We start from the raw sequence: 23,098 nt of genomic DNA, 5'->3' as shown, positions 1-23,098 counted from the left end.
CTGATCCCCCACCTCCTTTCCAGACTCCCTATTGGATTTTATTTTATTTTGCTCATTGCAGATCTTGGTGAAGCAGGGTTTTTAAAGGGAACCTGTCATGTCCCAAAAATGTTTTAATGGGGTTTTTTGGCCCCGATAAAACAAAAAACCTTAACTCTCTTCCCATGCCATTCCAGCAGTGTCAGCACTCGCGGTCCCGGGGATCTTCTGCGGTGTTGTGACACGTGGTTCCCCTTGCCCTCAGCGCTGGCATCACTGTCTCTACCTTCGTACGGTTTGAGCATGAAGAGGAAGCCAGAGCTGCACCTGATCCCGGACTTCTTCTTCATGTTCAATCCTGGTTAGTTCAAGTAGGGGTTGTCCTAGTAGTGGACAACCCTTTTAACCTGCAGATATGGGGTTAACCTGCAGGTTAATAGTTTTTTACAGCCATGTGGCCGCTGCACTTACAGCCTGTCTACCGAGAGGAAATTACCTATATTCATTTCGGCAGTCTCTGGCTTCCAGTCAGCCAGAGCGGCTTCAGTCACCGCTCAGTGAGTGGCAGCTATAACTACACCCCAGCATTGGCAGCCAGGCAGTGCTAGGACCTGGTTTCAGCCACCAAGGTGACTGAAGCTGTGGCAGTGGTGCCTCTATACGTGAAAGCCGGAAGCTTCTGGAAGGAATAAAGTTAATTTCCATTGTGGCCGCATGTGTTTAAAACTCTTATTAACTTGCAGATTACTCCATATCTGCAGGTTTATATAGTTTTTTATATGACACGTCATGGCAATGATACAGGAAGCCGTGATCTGCTACCTGCTCCGCCGCTCAGGGTCTTCTCTATGATGATGCTGTGAACCATGATGCCATTGGGCCACTGACAACCTTCAGTAGAGGAGCGGCTGGAAGATGGTGCAGGAAGTGGCTTATTTGCTTTATTCTGGGGGCATAGTAGTATCTTCATTTTAGAAAGGAGGCACAGACAATGGCATATTAATTTTCTAAGTAAACTCGGTGGCATCATATTCATTCTATTTAGAGGATACAGACAGTGGCAAATTCATGGAGTAGGATCATATCTGTTTTACTGAGGGAGTATAATGGCATATTAATTTTTGTAAGGGGGTGCAAACAGTGGAATATTTTACTAAATGGGCACAGTAGCATCATATTCAGTTTACTTAGTATTAACTGAAAGCAGCATGTGAAATTGGCAAATGGGGCCACAGTGGCTAGTTATATATACATGGGCGGCACAGTGGCTATATTTGTATGTAGAGTGCCCAGTGTCTACATTTGTTTTCAGGGGGCACAGTGGCTAGTTATATATTCATGGGCGGCACAGTGACTATATTTATACGTAGAGTGTACAGTGGCTAGTTATATATTTATGGGGCCCTGTGATTAATTATATACATTTTAGAAGTCACAATGGCTAATCATTTACGTAGGTGGCACAACGTAGGATAATTTATATCCAGAGGCTCATTGTGGGGTATGCTTGTGTTCAAGGTGCAAAGTGAGGGTAAGTTTTTATTTGGAATCATATTTTGGGGAACATTTTTACTTTATTTTTGTGACCTATATAGGGGCATATTTTTATTTAGAGCCACAGAGTGGGGTACTTTTTTCTAATTCAGGGTGTATGTGTATAATTTATATGTGACTGTTATTTTCAGAGGTTATTTCTTAAACTGCCGTTGAAAAATGAAAGCTGTACTGCAGTTGGTTGCTATTAGCAGCAAGACCAGACTTTATATATGAGCCATTGTTTATCATTAATATCGTTGTCACAGTTCCCACCTAAAATAGATTATGTTGTTACATATCGGTGTCCTAGAAATGCAGTTATGATATTATTAGTGGAGCCGCGTGGAATAGACTTTCACAAATAGCCTAACTTCCTATCAATCTTTACACTGCTCGCTGCACTCCCTGAGGAGAATGAAGTCAAACAGAAATGGAGGTGTAAAGTGGTCACTAGAGTAGTTCTTGCCCCTTTTGGTGATTATTCAGGGTCTTTGCACTTCGATAACCAAAAAAAATGTTACTATTACATGTCTCAAGGTTTTTTTTTTTTTTAACATAATAGATGCCCTAAAAGGGGTTGTCTTCTAATAGGACAACCCCTTCTTGATCTAAATGTTTGACAACAATAAAATATAAAAAAAACTTATACTTACCTCCCAAATAGAAAAAGGAAAAATAGTCAGCTCACCCACAAGTAGACAGGAATACTGGTCACGGAGATCAGCGGTGCAGCAGGAAAACTAATCAATCATGGAGAATTGTCCAGCTCATACTTATACTATGCAAACTTATACTCACATCCCATGTCGGCGCCATTCTAGCGGTGTCGGTGCCATTCCAGCGGTGTTGGCGCCATTCCAGCGGTGTCGGCACTTGCTTTCTTGGGGCTCTCATGAAGTTGTTATGACACTGGTGTTACTGTCCCTGCCTTCGTATGGTTAAGTAATTAACAAGAAGTGAGAGAGCAGCTGCAGCCTAGTAACGTTAGAACTGATTGGGCGCCAGGCTCAAGTGTCATAACAACTACACAAGATCCTCGAGACCACAAGTACTGACACCGCTGGATTGGCACTGGCACGGGTGTTGAGTATAAGTTTTTTTATTTGTCGGGGCCAAACATTTAGATCAAGAAGGGGTTGCCCTAGTAGTGGACAACTTCTTTAAGGTCTGATAAGCAACATGACTAACGGCAATATAGAGATAACCCATAAGGCAACCAAGAAAATAATAAAAGCAGCCATATATGTAAATGTATCAATTTTGAGTTATTTTGACTTTTGCAAAGTGACATGTCGAAAGAAGAATGAAGAATAGAGACGAACATGCATACGCAGGTCTGACTGTGCTGATATAAGCATCCATGCAGTGACTTTATGGACCAGCTATATACAGTATGTGGTGCATATGGCTCGTCGATATAGAATCACTCATCCATTAATACTAATATACTGTAACCTTGTGATCTATTATCCATATATAACACCCTGCATTTAAAGCAATATAAACCAGGATTATTTGGGGGGGGGTCTGGATTTCAGCATACAGGCAATTGATGGTTAACTTAACCTGTTTGTGTATAATTCATACCTCCGTTCCTGGAAATTTGTAACTATGGTTACAATTTTCTGCATACTTTGACAATGACAGGTGTTCACATGTACACAGTTGAAGGATGAAATGTTACATACATTACATGTTTTAAAATTTCCTGTGACATGTAGCCAAACTATTTATTATTTCATGAAATTTAGCCCTTAAGAGCACATATCCTTTAAAGGAGAATTACATTGTCTTTATATTTTTGTGGGTTTTTTTTCTCCCTTTTCATGCCCAAAACAAAATGATAGAAAAAAAATAGTTAAATAATAATTGTCCTTGGACCTGTAAGAACTTAAATTGTATTGAAAATTGATTGACCAAACACCCTCAACTCTAAATTCTGAACTGCTCTGGTGTTCTGTTTGTTAAAGAAGCGCTCCCATTAGGTTTTCAATAATTAAATCTGTGTATATGCATGTGTAAAGTAGTGGGAATGTATTAATATACTCACCTACTGCTGCTCTCTCGTGTTCTGTACCGTTCTGCTCCTCTTCTCAGTGACATCTCTGTTCTTCAGACTATCTTGGTCTTGCTGCGCTCTGGGTGACCTAGAAGTGACTTTCACAATGTAAGTTTATGGAGCATCAGAACAAGGTACCATAGGCTTTCATTGTAAGGGCTCATACTCATTTGTGCGAGAAAGGGACGATTGCAATCCGATAAAAAATCGGATTGCACTCGGACCAATGTTATTCAATGGATGACATCTCATCTGCGAATTTTTTCTCAGCTGAAATCGGACTGAGAAAAAAATTGCAGCATACTGCGATTTGCTGTGTATCTCGCATGAGACTCTTCAATGTAAGTCAATGGGTGCGAGAAAAAAATCGCATGGCATACGGACCATCCGTATGCCGTCCGTTTTTTACAGATACCTTACCATTCTGTGGCATAGAACACTGTAAATGGTCCTGTTAATGATTGTAGAAAAATAGTTGCAGAGAAAAAAAACGCATTGCATACGGATGTCATACGGATGCTATGTGAGAAAAATCGCATTGTATTCGCATGGCACTCGTCCGTTTTTTTCTGTCCAGATTACGGATTTTTTTTCCTCGCAAATGGGTATAAGCCCTATAAGAGACTTCCGGACAGCATAAAATAATTTGAAAAGTCTGAAGAGCAGTGAAGTCACTGAGAAGAGGAGCGGAACGGAGAATGATCCTGGAGGAAGCGGCGATAGGTGAGTATATTAATATACTCACACTAAATTACATGCGCATATACACACATTTTCTGAATGAAAAAACTTAATTAAGCACTTCTGTAAAGAGGACTTGTGACCACTTCAAAAGTGACCAGTTCTTCCTTGTATTTTTTTCCCACTGCAACACTGAGTATTACATTTTTTTTTTAAATGGTTCCAGAAATATGAGCCTTTTATTTAGTTCTAGTTAGCTAGGAGGGATAGCTAATATTAGAGAAGAGAGCGAGAGGATTCAAAAAGATATAAACAAACTGGAGCAGTGGGCAGCAAAAATTTTAAAAAAAGCATATAGAGAATGGGAGGAATAGGGCTAAGCAACAGCACATGTGAAAAAGACTTGGGTATACTAATAGATCACAGACTTAACATGAGTCAACAGTGTGATGCAGCAGCAAAAAGGCAAATGCAATTCTGGGATGTATTACCAGAAGCATATAGTCTAGATCACGTGATTTCATTATTGCCCTCTACTCCTCTTTGGTCAGACCTCACCTGGAATACTGTGTCCAGTTTTGGGCACCACATTTTAAAAAAGGCATCAACAAACTGGAGCAAGTTCAGAGAAGAGCGACCAGAATGGTGACTGGTCTGCAAACCATGTCCTATGAGGAACGGTTACAGGATTTGGGAATGTTTAGCTTGCAAAAAAGAAGACTGAGAGGAGACTTAATAGCTATCTACAAATATCTCAAGGGCTGCCACATTGTAGAAGGATCATCCTTATTCTCATTTGCACAAGGAAAGACTAGAAGCAATGGGATGAAACTGAATAGGAGGAGACACAGATTAGATATTAGAAAATACTTTTTGACTGTTAGGGTGATCAATGAGTGGAACAGACTGCCACGAGAGGTGGTGAGTTCTCCTTCCATGGAAGTCTTCAAACAGAGGCTGGACAGTCATCTGTCTGGGATGATTTAGTGAATCCTGCTTTGAACAGGGGGTTGGACCAGATGACCCAGGAGTTCCCTTCCAACTCTACCACTCTATGATTTTAAATATTATGGTCTTTTCCAAAGGGGCGTAGTTGAAAGGATTTTCTAGAGGCGTGTTTTCAGGTTGATCTGCATTATTACACTATGATCAATGCCCCTTGTAAGCTCCACAAAAATTTACTAAATAAAAACGCCCATAACTCTGGAAACGTATAGCAGCTTTAAAAGACTAAAAATAGCAAACAAACAAAATACTCAGGGGAACAGCGGGAACAAAATAAGAGCAAAAACTTTTGACTTGGTGACAGGTCCTCTTTAGGCCCTTACTAATGTAAAGATGCTTTAGGTTCAGTAAGTAAAATGACTGAATATGTCTTACTAGTGCTTCAGAAGGTTCTGCTCCACACAGGAGATCCCCATGTACATGGCTATTTTACAGCGCTGAGCGACCTCCCCGTTGTACAGAGCTGTAACACAGCACCTATTGACATCTGGGGGACTTCAGGTGTGCCTACCATTTCATCTGTGTGCTGTATTGAGGAGCTATTTTCTCCGCACACCATATGTCAATGTGCCTGTGGCTCCTTGCTGCAGAGCAACAGGAACTCCGTGTGCTGCCATCCAGCCTCCTGCACGTATGTTCAGCATATTTGTGCACAATAATACTTTATAATTGAGTTCAATGATGCAAGTCCTGTCTTCACGTCATTCTCATTGCAGTGGAAAAGAAATAAAATGAAGCCTGTTTCAGTCTGTGGCATGACAGAGCTAACCAGCTTGCATCTTGTTTTCTTGTGTATCTCCAATTTCTCAGCCTTCTGCTTAGAGACTGAACATTGTCCTTTGTGTTTCTGTCACTTCACCTTCCTGGACTTCTATAGGCAGCACATAGCAGATCATATTTTCTAGCACTCTATGCCATGCGTGTCCTTGGACTACTGTTCATAGCCATATACAGAAGCTTCCAATTAGATGGCAGAATTGTTAGGTAATATACAGTCAATGGCCTTGTGACAGCAGCTATCAATCAGACATGTGAGGCCATTAACACTATCACTAGTCCGTAAAAATCATTATGTAGTAAACAAATGCCATCTAGTCTGATCAAAGAAATAGAGTATGTGGAAGCCATACAAATGTTATTTCCCATATTTTATACAAAATGGATGCTTTTGCCTTGAACACATTGACCTTTCTGTCCTCAAGGTTCAAAGGTTGCCCATACTCAATTAAACCAGAATTGCCATGTTGGTTGAAGGGGTTGCTCACTTTCAGACAGTCCAATTCAAAATAATTTTTAGCTATTTGACTAATGGAAAGACGGCCTATTGAGAACTCATTAGCTAACTCCGAGTGCTATGACATTTGTGAAATATTGTCTTGTATTATAATTATTATTGGAGCACTTTTGTATTGCCAAGGCTTTTAAGATCTAACATTATTAATTTTTGGCACGTAATCCACCTTCGCACCAGGACTAATCAATTAATTAATTTTACTCGCGTATATTGCTTCTTCATATTCCACAGCACTTTACAGACCTCATCAATACTGTCCCCATTGGGGCTCACAATCTAAATTCCCTATCAGTATGTCTTTGTAGTGTGGGAGGAAACCGGAGAAACTGGAAGAAAGCCACACAAAAAGGGGAGAACATACAAAGTCCTTGCAGATGTTGTACTTGGTGGGATTTAAACTCGGGACCCCAGCGCTGCGAGTCCACTGCGGTAACCACTGAGCCACCTTGCTGCCCACAGGACTACCATGCATACACAAATCTTGCAACACCACATTTATGTATCATTCTATTGTTTCACTCCATCACCAAAAGTGTGGGTCGCGATCCATGGTAGACCAAAGTCATTGAGGCCAAGTATACATATATCCACACCTAAACATGAGATTGCTACATATAATCTTACATAACTTTTTCTAAATGTATATGTTCGATTCATACTTGATAGAAAGTACATGATAAAAACAAAGGATGATAACCCTGGTCCTAAATCAGAAGACACACTAAAGCCTAGTCATGTAGATGACTAACAGATTGCATTGCCTCATAGCAGTAACATCTGGGAAGCATTAGGAAATAATTCATATACCTTACCAACATTATATTCTGTCTACAATGATGTCTTAAAGAAGCCCTACTGTCTGAGCATAAAGCTTATCAAAACGTATCAAATGTCTTACTTTTTTCCATGAACAATAATCCACATTTATTCTTTAGCAAAAAATCAACATTTATTCAAATACTAGATGGTGGCCCGATTCTAACGCATCGGGAATTCTAGAATATGTATGTATGTATGTATATATATAGCAGCCACATAGTATATAGCACAGGCCACGTAGTATATAGGAGCCATGTAGTATTTAGCAGACAAATACTACGTGGCCTGTGCTATATACTATGTGGCTGCTATATACATTCATTCATACATATTCTAGAATACCCGATGTGTTAATACAGGCCACGCAGTATATAATACAGCCCAAACAGTATATAACACAGCCCACGTACTATATAACACAGCCCACGCAGTATATAGCAGCCACACAGTATATAACACAGGCGACGTAGTATATAACACAGGGCACGCAGAATATAACACAGGGCACGTAGTATGTAGCACAGCCCACACAGTATATAACACAGCCCACGCAGTATATAACACTGCCCATGTAGCATATAGCACAGCCCTTCAGTATATCACACAGCCCACGCAGTATATAGCACAGCCCCCGCAGTATATTACACTGCCCATGTAGTATATCGCACCGCCCCCGCAGTATATCACACATCCCCCGCAGTATATCACACAGCCCCCGCAGTATATCACACAGCCCCCGCAGTATATCACACAGCCCCCGCAGTATATCACACAGCCCCCGCAGTATATCACACAGCCCCCGCAGTATATCACACAGCCCCCGTAGTATATCACACAGCCCCCGCAGTATATCACACAGCCCCCGCAGTATATCACACAGCCCCCGCAGTATATCACACAGCCCCCGCAGTATATCACACAGCCCCCGCAGTATATCACACAGCCCCCGCAGTATATCACACAGCCCCCGCAGTATATCACACAGCCCCCGCAGTATATCACACAGCCCACGCAGTATATCACACTGCCCACGTAGTATATAGCACAGCCCCCGCAGTATATCACACAGCCCACGCAGTATATCACACTGCCCACGTAGTATATAGCACAGCCCCTGCAGTATATCACACAGCCCACGCAGTATATCACACTGCCCACGTAGTATATAGCACAGCCCCTGCAGTATATCACACAGCCCACGCAGTATATCACACTGCCCATGTAGTATATAGCACAGCCCACGCAGTATATAACACAGCCCACGCAGTATATAACACTGCCCATGTAGCATATAGCACAGCCCTGCAGTATATCACATAGCCCACACAGTATATAGCACAGCCCCCGCAGTATATCACACAGTCCACGCAGTATATCACCCTGCCCATGTAGTATATCGCACAGCCCCCGCAGTATATCACACAGCCCCCGCAGTATATCACACAGCCCCTGCAGTATATCACACAGCCCCCGCAGTATATCACACAGCCCCCGCAGTATATCACACAGCCCCCCGCATTATATCACACAGCCCCCGCATTATATCACACAGCCCACGCAGTATATCACACTGCCCATGTAGTATATAGCACAGCCCCCGCAGTATATCACACAGCCCACGCAGTATATCACACTGCCCATGTAGTATATCACACAGCCTCCGCAGTATATCACACAGCCCCCGCAGTATATCACACAGCCCATGTAGTATATAGCACAGCCCACGCAGTATATAACACAGCCCACGCAGTATATAACACTGCCCATGTAGCATATAGCACAGCCCTGCAGTATATCACACAGCCCACACAGTATATAGCACAGCCCCCGCAGTATATCACACAGCCCACGCAGTATATCACTCTGCCCATGTAGTATATCGCACAGCCCCCGCAGTATATCAGACAGCCCCCGCAGTATATCACACAACCCCCGCAGTATATCACACAGCCCCCGCAGTATATCACACAGCCCCCGCAGTATATCACACAGCCCCCGCATTATATCACACAGCCCCCGCATTATATCACACAGCCCACGCAGTATATCACACTGCCCATGTAGTATATAGCACAGCCCCCGCAGTATATCACACAGCCCACGCAGTATATCACACTGCCCATGTAGTATATCACACAGCCCCCGCAGTATATCACACAGCCCCCGCAGTATATCACACAGCCCCCGCAGTATATCACACAGCCCCCGCAGTATATCACACAGCCCCCGCAGTATATCACACAGCCCCCGCAGTATATCACACAGCCCCCGCAGTATATCACACAGCCCCCGCAGTATATCACACAGCCCCCGCAGTATATCACACAGCCCCCGCAGTATATCACACAGCCCACGCAGTATATCACACAGCCCACGCAGTATATCACACAGCCCACGCAGTATATCACACAGCCCACGCAGTATATCACACAGCCCACGCAGTATATAACACTGCCCATGTAGTATATAGCACGGCCCACGCAGTATATCACACAGCCCACGCAGTATTTAGCAGTGTGGGCAACATATCCCTGTTAAAAAAAAAATAATTAAAATAAAAAATAGTGATATACTCACCCACCGGGATCCACTGAAGTTCTGGCGATGCGCGCGTGGCTGCCGCCATCTTCCGTTCCCAGGATGCATTGCGAAATTACCCAGAAGACTTAGTGGTCTCGCGAGACCGCTAAATCTTCTGGGTAATTTCGCAGTGCATCTCTGGGAACGGAAGATGGCGGCAGGCGCAAGCTCATCGTCGGACAACGGAGGGTGAGAATAGCAGGTTTTTTGTTTTTTTTATTATTTTTAACATTAGATCTTTTTACTATTGATGCTGCATAGGCAGCAGCAATAGTAAAAAGTTGGGGACACACAGGGTTAATAGCAGCGGTAACGGAGTGCGTTACCCGTGGCATAACGCGGTCCGTTACCGCTGGCATTAACCCTGTGTGAGCAGTGACTGGAGGGGATTAGGCGGGCGCCAGGCACTGACTGCAGGGGAGTAGGGAGGGACTAATCGGACTGTGCCCGTCGCTGATTGGTTGCGGCAGCCATAGCAGGCAGCTGGCGAGACCAATCAGTGACGCGGGATTTCCGTGACGGAAGTTGCAGACAGAAAAACGGAAGTACCCCTTAGACAATTATATATATATATATATATATATATATATATATATATATATATATATATATATATATATAGATAATCATGTCCTCACAGACACAATGCACATACACATGTATATCCACACACACACACACTGCACATAAACATGTCTATGCACACAAACTTCACGTACATACACATGTATATACACATTCTTACATACATTACATACCATACCAGCTTAGTTTCTCTAGACTCCTGCCTGTTGTACCCGGCGTCGGTCATTGACCGCTCCTGCCAGAGATTAAACTGCTTCCTGTCAACAGAGCAACGGTTTCTCTTTCTGTTGACAGGGCTGGACTTATTGGCATCATACTGATTGACAGCCGGCTCCCCTCAGTTAGGCAGCAGAGAGCCTGCTGTCAATCAGCATGACATTCGTAGTCCCGCCCTGTCAACAGAAAAGAAACTGCCGCTCTATTAGGCCGGCGTCACACTAGCGAATTTTACGGACGTATGAGAGGTGCAGAAAATACGGATTGCATACGGTACAATGATTCTCTATGGCCCAGCTCCTATCTGCCGTATTGTACTGATCCGTATTATACGGTCTTGTACGGCCATAGAAAATCGCAGCATGCTGCGTTTGTCACCGTATTGCGCAAAAAAATCGCCAAGGAAAGTCTATGGGGGCGAGAAAAATATGGATTACACACGGACCATGCGTGTGACTTGCGAGAAATACGCACCGGTGTCCTCTAGAAAAGCCGGCAATTCAGTGCGGTGTACAGTAAAATCACACTGACAGAATAGAATAGAATAGGTAGAATAAATGTCTACAGATAGAATAGGTATATATATATGTCAGTGAGACACATATATATATATTTATATTTCATACAGCGCTAGATATCCAAAAAGCCGGTAATTCAATTGCCGGCTTTTGCTATCTCCTTCACAAACCCGACATGTTATGAGACATGGTTTACATACAGTAAACCATCTCATATCCCTTTTTTTTGCATATTCCACACTACTAATGTTATTAGTGTGTATGTGCAAAATTTGGGCACTGTAGCTGCTAAAATAAAGGGTTAAATCGCGGAAAAAATTGGCGTGAGCTCCCGCGCCATTTTGTCCGCCAGAGTGGTAAAGCCAGTGACTGAGGGCAGATATTAATAGCCTAGAGAGGGTCCATGGTTATTGGCCCCCCTGGCTAAAAGCATATGCCCCCCAGCCACACAAGAAAAGGCACATCAGGAAGATGCACCTATTCTGGCACTTGGCCACTCTCTTCCCACTCCCGTGTAGCGGTGGGATATGGGGTAATGAAGGGTTAATGTCACCTTGCTATTGTAAGGTGACATTAAGCCAGATTAATAATGGAGAGGCGTCAATTATGACACCTATCCATTATTAATCCAATCGTACGAAATGGTTATTAAAACACACACACATTATTTAAAAGTATTTTAATGAAATAAAGACACAGGGTGTTTTAATATTTTATTATGCTGGTAATCCACCTGAAGACCCTTGTCATCTGAAATAAAGTTAAAAAAAACAAACAACAATATCCCATACCTTCTGTCGTTCCGTCAGTCCCACGATGTAATATATATATATACATACTGTATATATGTTTTAACGAACATTTGAGCACATAAATCCATTAATGTCGGTTTTGCAAGCCTGCGAGAAAATATCGCGGTACGGATGCCATACGGATTACATACGGAGGATAACATGCGCAAAATACCCTGCCTACTGATGACATACGGACCACTATTTTGGGAACATTTCTGCATATTATGGCCGTAAAAAACGGACCGTATTTTCATAGGCTGGTTTCACACTTGCGTTTTGATCTGCAGCGTTTTAGCGCAAAAAAAGCATGCGTTTTTTCCTATACTTAACATTAAAAACGCATGCGTTTTTTAGCATGCGTCTTGACGCGTTTTCGGCAACGCATGCGGTTTTTGTCGCGTGCGTTTAGAAGCAGAAATGCAACCTGTAGTAATTTCTAGCGGCGTATTTTGCCGCAAAAAAATGCATGCGTTTATTTGCGGCAAAAAAATGTATTGCTGTCTATGTAAACGCATGCGTTTTTAAGCACATGCATTTGCATGCATTTTTAAACGCATGCGTTTCTATAGAAAACCACAAGAAAACACAAAAAAAAAACAAGAAAACCCTAACCCTTGGGTTACTAGGGATCCTAACCCTAACGTTAGGATCCCTAGTAACCCTAGGGATCCTAACCCTAACCCTTAGGGTTAGGGTTAGGATCCTAGCCCTTAGGGTTAGGGTTAGGATCCCTAGGGTAACGGTTAGGGTTAGGGATAGGATCCCTAGTAACCCTAGGAATCCTAACCCTAACCCTAGGGATCCTAACCCTAACCCTTAGGGTTAAGGTTAGGATCCTAACCCTTAGGGTTAGGGTTAGGATCCCTAGGGTTATGGTTAGGGTTAGGGGTAGGGTTAGGGTTTGGATCACTACGGTTAGGGGTAGGGTTAGGGTTTGGATCCCTAGGGTTAAAGTTAGGGTTAGGGGTAGGGTTAGGATCCCAAGGGTTAGGGGTAGGGGTAGGGTTAGGGTTTGGATCACTAGGGTTAGGGGTAGGGTTAGGGTTTGGATCCCTAGGGTTAAAGTTAGGGGTAGGGTTAGGGTTTGGATCACTAGGGTTAGGGTTAGGATTAGGGTTTGGATCCCTTTATCACCTTGATGGTGGGGGGTGGCTTATCAGTGACCTGGTGACCAGGACATTCTTCTAATAAAAAGCTACCCCTAACCCTAACCCTAGGGATCCTAACCCTATGTAATTCTATTAGTAGTGGGTCTTCTAGTTGATTTTGATGATTGGCAGCTGTCACACACTTCTCAGCATGCGTTTCAAAAACGCAAACGCAGGAAAAAACGCATGTAAACGCGTCAAAACGCCGCTTTTTTCCTGCATGCAAAAACGCATGCGTCTAAAAAACGCAGCGTTTGCATGCGTTTACATGCGTTTTTTCACCACCTGCGTTTTTTTAAAAAATGCTGCAGATCAAAACGCAAGTGTGAAACCAGCCTTACTCTGAGTGTGACGCCGACCTTAGGCTGTGTACACAGGTTGCAGATTATTCGCGTTTTTTTCGCGTTTTTTCGCTAGAAAAACGCGAAAAACGCATACATTATGCATCTCATCATTTACAATGCATTCCGCAATTTTTGTGCACATGATGCATTTTTTTCCGTGAAAAAAACGCATCACAGTAAAAAACGCAGCATGTTCATTAATTTTGCGGATTTTTTGCGGATTTCCCACTATATTATTGCATTGAGAACCTCCGGAAAAATCCGCAAAAAAGAACGCACCAAAAACGGGGTAAAAACATCAAAAAACCCATGCGGATTTCTTGCAGAAAATGTCCTGTTTTGCTCAGGAAATTTCTGCAAGAAATCCTCAACGTGTGCACATAGCCTTAAGGTGACATCAGCAGAAGTCTGTGACCGCTCTGTGCCGGTGGAGAATGATTCTGGGCACATCAGGCAGGTAGGTAGCCACTACCTGCCTGTTAGTGATTAGGCACTTTTTTTTAAGTCTTGGATAACCCCTTTTTTTTAAGGATTAAGCAAGAAATTCAAGTTTATGTAGAAAAGTATTTTTTTCACGTAAAACTTTCCATCTACAATTCTAATAAGAGACATTGTAGTCATGACCTGATCACTGCCATTTTCCTATTCATACATAACAGAACGCATGGTAGAAATCATTCATGTGAGTGCTACAGTTAAGTCCATATATATTTGGACAGATACAACATTTTTCTAATTTTGGTTATAGACATTACCACAATGAATTTTAAACAAAACAATTCAGATGCAGTTGAAGTTCAGACTTTCAGCTTTCATTTGAGGGTATCCACATTAAAATTGGATGAAGGGTTTAGGAGTTTCAGCTCCTTAACATGTGCCACCCTGTTTTTAAAGGGACCAAAAGTAATTGGACAGATTCAATAATTCTAAATAAAATGTTCATTTTTAGTACTTGGTTGAAAACCCTTTGTTGGCAATGACTGCCTGAAGTCTTGAACTCATGGACATCACCAGACGCTGTGCTTCCTCCTTTTTGATGCTCTGCCCGGCCTTCACTGCGGTGGTTTTCAGTTGTTGTTTGTTTGTGGGCCTTTCTGTCTGAAGTTTAGCCTTTAACAAGTGAAATGCATGATACACAACACAATGAAAAAATTCACCCAAGTGAATATTGTCCACTTAAACAATATCAGAAACCTATTTCAGAGTGAACATGAAAACTAAAGCATCAGAGAATTTAAAAAAAGATTTATTTTAGATTAGAATGTAAAACAGAGAAACTAACTACAAAACTGTACAATATCATATTACAAAAAGTCGGAGTCCCTGTGAGCTACAGATCATCTTTACACTGGTACTAGTATTTCTCCAAAGAATTTAATGCACTTTGCTGTCTGGAAAGACTATTCACTATATTTGCACAAGCACTTTATTGAGTCTGGATAGACTGTTCATTATAGCTGCACATGTGGGTTTTGTCCCCTTTTGAGTATATTTAGTCTGGGATCTTTCATTATATGATTGGATCTGTATTTTACACTCAGCATTTTTTTGTAATATGATATTGTACAGGTTTGTTGTTAGTTTCTCTGTTTTACATTCTAATCTAACATAAATCTTTTTTTAAATTCTCTGATGCTTTAGTTTTCATGTTCACTCTGAAATAGGTTTCTGAAGTGAAATGCATGCTCAATTGGGTTGAGATCAGTTGACTGACTTGGCCATTCAAGAATATTCCACTTCTTTGCTTTAATAAACTCCTGGGTTGCTTTGGCTTTATGTTTTGGGTCATTGTCCATCTGGAGTATGAAACGACGACCAATTGGTTTTGCTGCATTTGGATGGATCTGAGCACACAGTATGTCTCTGAATACCTCAGAATTCATTCGGCTGCTTCTGTCCTGTGTCACATCATCAATAAACACTAGTGACCCAGTGCCACTGGCAGCCATGCATGCCCAAGTCGTCACACTGCCTCCGCCGTGTTTTACAGATGATGTGGTATGCTTTGGATCATGAGCTGTACCACGCCTTCACCATACTTTTCTCTTTCCAACATTCTGGTAGAGGTTGATCTTGGTTTCATCTGTCCAAAGAATGTTCTTCCAGAACTGTGCTGGCTATTTTAGATGTTTTTTAGCAAAGTCCAGTCTAGCCTTTTTATTCTTGATGCTTATGAGTGGCTTGCACCGTGCAGGGAACCCTCTGTATTTACTTTCATGCAGTCTTCTCTTTATGGTAGATTTGGATATTGATACGCCGACCTCCTGGAGAGTGTTGGTCACTTGGTTGGCTGTTGTGAAGGGGTTTCTCTTCACCATGGAGATTATTCTGCGATCATCCACCACTGTTGTCTTCCGTGGGCGCCCAGGTCTTTTTGCATTGATGAGTTCACCAGTGCTTTCTTAATTTCTCAGGATGCACCAAACTGTAGATTTTGCCACTCCTAATATTGTAGCAACTTCTCGGATGGGTTTTTTCTGTTTTCGCAGCTTAAGGATGGCTTGTTTCACCTGCATGGAGAGCTCCTTTGCCCGCCTGTTTACTTCACAGCAAAACCTTCCAAATGCAAGCACCACACCTCAAATCAACTCCAGGCCTTTTATCTGCTTAATTGAGAATGACATAACGAAGGGATTGCCCACACCTGTCCATGAAATAGCCTTGGAGTCAATTGTCCAATTACTTTTGGTCCCTTTAAAAACAGGGTGGCACATGTTAAGGAGCTGAAACTCCTAAACCCTTCATCCAATTTTAATGTGGATACCCTCAAATGAAAGCTGAAAGTCTGAACTTCAACTGCATCTGAATTGTTTTGTTTAAAATTCATTGTGGTAATGTCTATAACCAAAATTAGAAAAATGTTGTATCTGTCCAAATATATATGGACTTAACTGTAGATTTATAAAATAATGTGAATAATAATTCCAAGTGCTGTATGTACGGCAATATTTCAGGAAATAGTTTTATCTGCAATTCATTTTGTTCCCAATATTCCCAAACACTTTGATTTACTGAGTCTCTGCAAATAAGAACAATGTTCATCTCGAGCTGGAAGATTGTGTGGAATTTAATTTTTTGTTCAGGCTGTCAACAAGCTGCAAACTACTATAAATGGTACCTTATAGCTTTCTGGTAGGATTCAGGGTCAGCAGGAAGGCAAATTAGATTTTTTTAAAAGTTTTAGTTGCTCTTTTTAATTCAGACAATTACATTTTAAGAAATAATCAGTAAGGATCTCTTTTCCACAGATCATCCGGCAGCGTTAAACCACCAACAGTTGATAAATCTTCTCCGATCAGGCGGACCATGGTAAACAGTGCTCACTGAACGATCTGTTATAGATTGCTCAGTGCACACAGGCTGCCATAGTTCTTGGTAGCACGAGTCCTATTTACACAGGATTATGCGCTGCTGAGTGCGATGATCTTTTGTGTTTCTTCAGAGCATCTCTTTCTAATTCATTAGGTGATCGATTTACAGTGAAAAAAGTGGTTTAAGGAACGCTCGTTCACAGTAATATTTTAGTGTTAATGAATCTTGAAAAGGTTTGTCCGTGACTTTTATATTGAAGGCCTATCTTTAGGATAGGTCATCAATATCTGATCGGTGGTAGTGTGACACCCAGCAGCCCTGACGATTAGCTGTTTTTGGCCATAAATGCTGAGTTGTGAAGCTGCACACCACTTCTTCATCAAAAGAATAGTGGCTGGGGCTGTGGACTACACATCCATCCCATATTTGAATAAATGGGCGGATATGCAGTACCCAGCCGAGCCACTATGCAATACACGGAGCTGTGCTACTCTGTGCATCCAACTGCCGCTGACATCGGAAACCGCTACGGCAGGAGTGTTGGGGGTCACAGCCACGTTGGTCAGGTATTGATGATATATCATAAGGATAAGCCATCATTATAACAGTACCGGACAATCCCTTTAAGGGTTTAATCACATAGATGTAATTGGTTTTAATTTATGAATTACCGGTATATGGCAAAATGATAAAAACGTGGCTGCTTTCATCCAGCCACAATGCCACATATGTGTATGGGTTATGTCTGTTATAGCAGACCAGCTTTATGGAAGGCAATATAAAGCAAATATAGTTGTTTAATGAAAGAAATAAAGGGCCATATATGCATTGCAATGCTAAGCTATAGCCTCAGTGTCTCATATCGGCAGTGGCAGATCCTCTTTACTGTAAATACTTTGGACTTGCTTTTGCAGTTGTTTTTGTAATTTAAATGATATATGTCACCTCTGATTTCATGAGAGCAAGTACCATTAATCCTGACTGCCATATAAATGAATCGATTCGGGCTGGTTCATCATACAGGTGTACATTGCCCTGACTCCTCATCTCATGGAGGCTACGGAATTCATGTGAGCACGTTCAGAGCCTTGAAGCTGTAAATCACCATTTCTCCTTCCTCGGCTGAATAACTGCACTGGTAGATTTTGCCTGGTAGTGTTCACTTATTCGTATGCTGTTAGATACATGGATACTTTCCGACATTTTGCATGGTTCATGTGTGATAGGTCAAATTTGAACCAATAACAAGTCTAATTGTTGCTTTTTCTGGCCGTATTTATAAGATGAAGAATTGTAAAGTGCTATATGTCAACACAACCTATGAAAAGATTTTTTTTTACTTTTTTATAGTAAAATTTTAGTAATCATGCTATAATCTGTCCACTGTCCAACCAACTATGATTGAAAATTGGACTTTATATACTCAACTTCATGCCAATGTGCAGTGCTTGAGTTCTGGGGAGTTTCTGTGCAGTTTAGGAGAAAAAAAAGAACAGAAATGGTTTTGGATGAAGGGATAAACTGCGTAGAGTACAGTAGTTGGAAGAAGTCAATTCAGCAAGCCGAGACAGAGGAACTATAGACTAAAGGTGATGTATCATCTTGACAGTTTTGCAGAAAATGGAAATTGGGAAAACCCAGATTATAGTAATGGAATATTATTTCTTTATTTTGTGAAGCTTACTGTTCTTTATTACTTCTTACAGTTTACATTATTTGCCTAGCATGTTGCTCATTTCTGTGGATATTATTCATTTCTTTTGACCTTGACAACGTGAAAATAACCAGCATATAGGTCCTTAGAAAGGTTTCAGTTGCACTAGTCAATACTATGGTTGTTCAGTATTTTTGTGTTATATATTTGGGAATGGGCCAGCATGGTGGCTCAGTGGTTAGCACTGTTGCCTTGCAGCGCTGCAGTCCTGGGTTCAAAGCCCACCAAGGGCAGCATCTACAAGGAATTTGTATGTTCTCCCCGTGTTTGTGTGGGTTTCCTCCCACACTCCAAAGACATACTGATAGGGAATCTAGATTGTGAGCCCCACTTGGGACAGTGATAATAATGTCTGTAAAGTGCTGCGGAATTAATGGTGCTATATAACCAAATTTAATAAATAATGCCTGTTTGTGCCGGAGGTGTTCGCCTATCTATTGTCAAGGTGTGCAGCACTGAAGTAGTTTAGATATTCCATGTTTCATCATCCCTGGTAAATTCATGGACACCATAGCAGTAGATAAGTGAACACTAAGGACCTGGGAGTGACCCACCGTCTCTGTTCTTTATTGGGGTGGTTTTTAATCCAAATATAAAGGCATAGCTTATAGCTCTTACACAGGATTTTAAACTCTTAAATCTCTATTTATTTGAGAATAGAAAATCACTTTTGCGTTCAAATAATTTTTGGAACCTTCCTTGGTTCTACTGTTTTTTGGGTGTTTTTGAGTTTCACTTGTAGGGTTAAAAATGAAAATGACAGGGAAACAAAGAGCCCATCATGTAACCGTCTAGACCACCACTGAAGGGTGTCGAGGCGATTGTCTATACAATTGTATTAAGTTTCTTCCGCTCCAGGCTTTATTCTGCGAGCATGTTGCGGTCTCGCATAACAGGGATAGGATTTAAAGCTTCCTTGCTTCCATTCTGCTTTCTGATGGAGTAGAGATTGACAGACTGTTCGGGGATTGTATTTTCGGTGTCTGAGTGCAGACACTGAGCTAGCAACACAAGAGTTAGAATAGTGTTATTTGGATTGCAATGAATTACTTGGCTGGGTAACTGCCATTGCCTTCTGCATGTAGATTTAGGTGTATGTGTGTGTAAGAGACAAAAGAGGGGGAGTGGGGAAGAGGCTGGATTTCATTTTTTTTTTTTCTAACTTACAGCCAGTGACGTGAGATATGCCTGGAACGATCAGGCAGAATGAAAACAGTAGATTTGAAGATGCTGGCACAAGCAGCCTTGTGCATCCTAAGCTCATGCTGATCATCTCTGCATTGCTAGCTGCTCATGTAGAGTTCCTTTAGAGGGGTCTCCCGACTAACTCGTTTGCTAAGGAGTAAATTGTGCCTTTTTGCACCTCTTTTATTTTCTTGCACCTGAGTTTTCCTATTTCCAAGCTGAACCTTTGGAAATGATTGGAGTTAACAGCGTCCAAAGCACAAGCAAGGTGCGGGTGAGAGCCACAGGCTCTGTGAAATATGCCCGGGAGGAATCTGTCCGACGTCAGTCCCACAGGTCCAAATCCCTTAAAATCTCCCATTCATCTGAATTCTCGACTGGACACGTCAAAGAGAGCAAGGTATAGTAACGTGCACGTCTACCACTTGGGAATTGGGGCATGCCTCTTATTAAATGGGCAGATTAATTTGATGCATTCCTTTTTAATACATTTACGCTGTAGACTTCATATGACGGCTCTGACATGAATGTGTAGATGTGGAAATGGGCAATTTAAGTAACTAAGATAACCCCGGGAAAATTTACTTTAATGCGTGCAAAATTGGTAATATTGTAATAGCCTTTATTAAGAATCTACAGGAAGGAAAGACACATCTTTAGCTTTCTTACCACGTTCAATCGATTTCTGCATGTGCGATACTACAGAGCTTTATATATAAGCTGTCTCCACCAATGCTTGGTCCGTTAGTTTTACTACCAAAATACTAATTAGTGTATATCATGACAGGGAGCACATAATTATGCTATATGGTTAGCATCAATAGAACAATATTGTCTCTCATGTGAATGTAAGTAATTAAAACCAGGGTAGTCGTTATTAAAATGAATACGAGATCTGTTAATTATGTCAGTGAGACACATAGCAGTGCAGGCGGAGGTGGGGGGTCTCTGGTGTGGAGATGATGCATGTGCAGACAGAATGGTGAATCTTTGTATGGGGATATCCAAATAGTCCTGCATCTATTATGATCACAACTGTATACTAAGCAAAGACTAGGCATGTTAACAAGCATCTAATTAGGGTACGACGTGTACATGGAGATATATGAAGACGTCAAATGATAAGGATCTGTATGAAGCATTACAGATGGTCGCTATACTGTTTGCAGACTGGGGCTACTCCCTTTCCCTTAATGCAATAACTAATGCAACTCAAACAGTCATGAATTCATCTAATATTGGCTTTCGATAGGGTGTGCAAATTAGCGTATAATTGGTTGTTATTTATGAGAAATGAGTTGCATCATGGTATGCCGCTGAAAGCCTCTTTTGTTATAGGAGAGGGAAATTCATAGAAAAGCGAAGACATTGGATCATCAGTGTGAATAATGAGGTTATGTGTACTAACAAGATAACGCCGTTGACTCACCTACCCCTAGGTTGTCTTGCTTGTTAAATCTGCCTTTTGCAAAGGTCATCGGCAACTCTTTTTTTTTTTTTTTCTTCTTTGGGCACCATAGAGGTAAAATGGCCACTGGGCAGAACACAGCTCTAGCAGTTAGTTAAAAGCATTAGTGTCATTGAAACAAAGTATTAGCGTTGCTTCCTCTTGGCAACCACATGGCTATATGCGTCACATGGCCAAATAAAAACATCTCCAGAATGTACGAAATGGAGAAATCCCCAGAATGTGAGCACATGCCAATGAACACCCTGCTGTCCCCATCTGGAGAGTCAACAAGACCTTCACTAGAGAAGTCATTATTGATGATAAATGCGTTCCTCTATACAGTTTCATGAAAATTAGGTGTTCGCAAACAAGATATAATGGATCTGTTCTTTAATATTCATGTTTCTTCTGGCATGCTAAGCTGTTAATGATGTTCAGCCAAATAAATTGCTTTTAGTGTCTTAGTTACCAAAACCAGCCCATACCTGCCCTTACCAATGACATTAGAGGATCCGTTGGGATCCTGGAATTTACCATTCTTTTTAATTGCATAAACCAAATTACTATCTCTGATTGGAGTTTCATACTAAGACCATAGTGTCAGTAAGGAATTAATTCTGAAAAGTCAAGACAAGGCACAACAGGTCCATCAATAATGTTGATAAATTTATATTCCTGTTTCAAGGTAGGGCTAGACGACATGTCAGCTCTGAATTTTTATATGATGCCTTGGATGAATCTCACCACTTTAGTGTTTAGTAAAGAAGGGTTAATGGTGATCAAAAATTGGTAGAAGTCACCTTTGAATTGCCTTTTATCGGGATGACAGGGTGAAAAGAAAAACTATGGCTTTTAATGTCTATTTGTAGAGGATTGTTCAGTGCGCTAGACCAAAAATGGACACATCCTTGAATCCTAGGGTCAGGGACACAATTTTTGATGCTGAAACTCGTTGACCTTTTCAGCATAGTTGTAACTTTAAGAAGTTGTGTGGAAGCAGACACATCCAGCCTTTGTGTCTGAGAGAAACTAGAGGCCCTCCTAGCACATAAAACCAACATTATAAATGATAAAAACATGAAAGGTTGCGGGCCCTGTTACAAATTTTGTATTGAGAGCTAAGAAACTCAAAGAGTCTTGCGGCATTGAAATGCCTTTAGATCATGGGTTAGATAGAGGAACCTTGAAGAGTTTAGTAGTGACTATGTATAATACACAAATACATGATTGTACTCATTTTATACATATCCCAATTTACAATATTCTTTACCAACCATACCCATTCTTCATCCTCTGATTTATTGCAGTTTTACAGCATCAATGAACTTGTGAAGAAAAATCTAACTCCGATAAAGCATACGCGCACAAATATTACATTATGAAAATCGGGTGTATAATATGAAATCACCATGGTATAACTATGATGGTACAACACTTGACAAGGAGACTGTGTACCTCACTTCCAATCATTTACCATACAGCACTGTGCAAAATGGTGTTGAAAAATACGACAAAGTAAAAGTGCTTTAAAAATGGAAGTGCTATTTTTATCAATTAGCAAAGTGAATGAACAAAAGGGACATTAAAATCATATCATGATTTGATGTTACCTCCCTTTATCTTAAAAAGGAATCGGTCAGCAGGTTTTTTACTATGTAATCTGAAAGCACCATAGTGTAGGGGCAAATACCCTGATTACAGGGAAGTGTCACTGGGCTGATTTCTGGTTTCAATAAAATTAGTGTTTTATCAGCAGATTATCACTACAGGACAACTGACCTCCTGCTGCCTGGTCCAACCACGCCCACAGCACTGATTAGCAGCTCTCTGTCACTGCACAGAAAGTTGTGGTGTGGGCGGGTTGTACACAGATCGACAA

General features: G+C 41.4%; 1 protein-coding gene across 8 annotated transcripts in view; it reads left to right on the top strand.

Annotated features, from left to right (window-relative positions):
* The window catches only part of PSD3 (pleckstrin and Sec7 domain containing 3), a 741,896-nt gene that overhangs the window by 515,384 nt on the left and 203,414 nt on the right, over window positions 1-23,098 (top strand). The window contains exon 1 of one of the 8 annotated variants that reach the window (XM_077274327.1): window positions 17,323-17,436. The exons of 6 other annotated variants lie outside the window; for them this stretch is intronic. In XM_077274327.1, the coding sequence (XP_077130442.1) occupies window positions 17,338-17,436 (99 nt within the window). In that variant the 5' untranslated portion in view covers window positions 17,323-17,337. Of the gene's footprint in view, window positions 1-17,322; window positions 17,437-19,721; window positions 20,170-23,098 lie in introns of those variants that run through there. One more of the 8 variants, XM_077274318.1, reaches the window with a different exon arrangement.

The sequence above is a fragment of the Ranitomeya variabilis genome, chromosome 1, assembly GCF_051348905.1.
Source record: "Ranitomeya variabilis isolate aRanVar5 chromosome 1, aRanVar5.hap1, whole genome shotgun sequence".
Lineage (NCBI taxonomy): Eukaryota > Metazoa > Chordata > Amphibia > Anura > Dendrobatidae > Ranitomeya > Ranitomeya variabilis.
The sequence above is the reverse complement of the archived record's forward strand: the minus strand, read 5'-3'. Positions and strand labels throughout refer to the sequence as shown.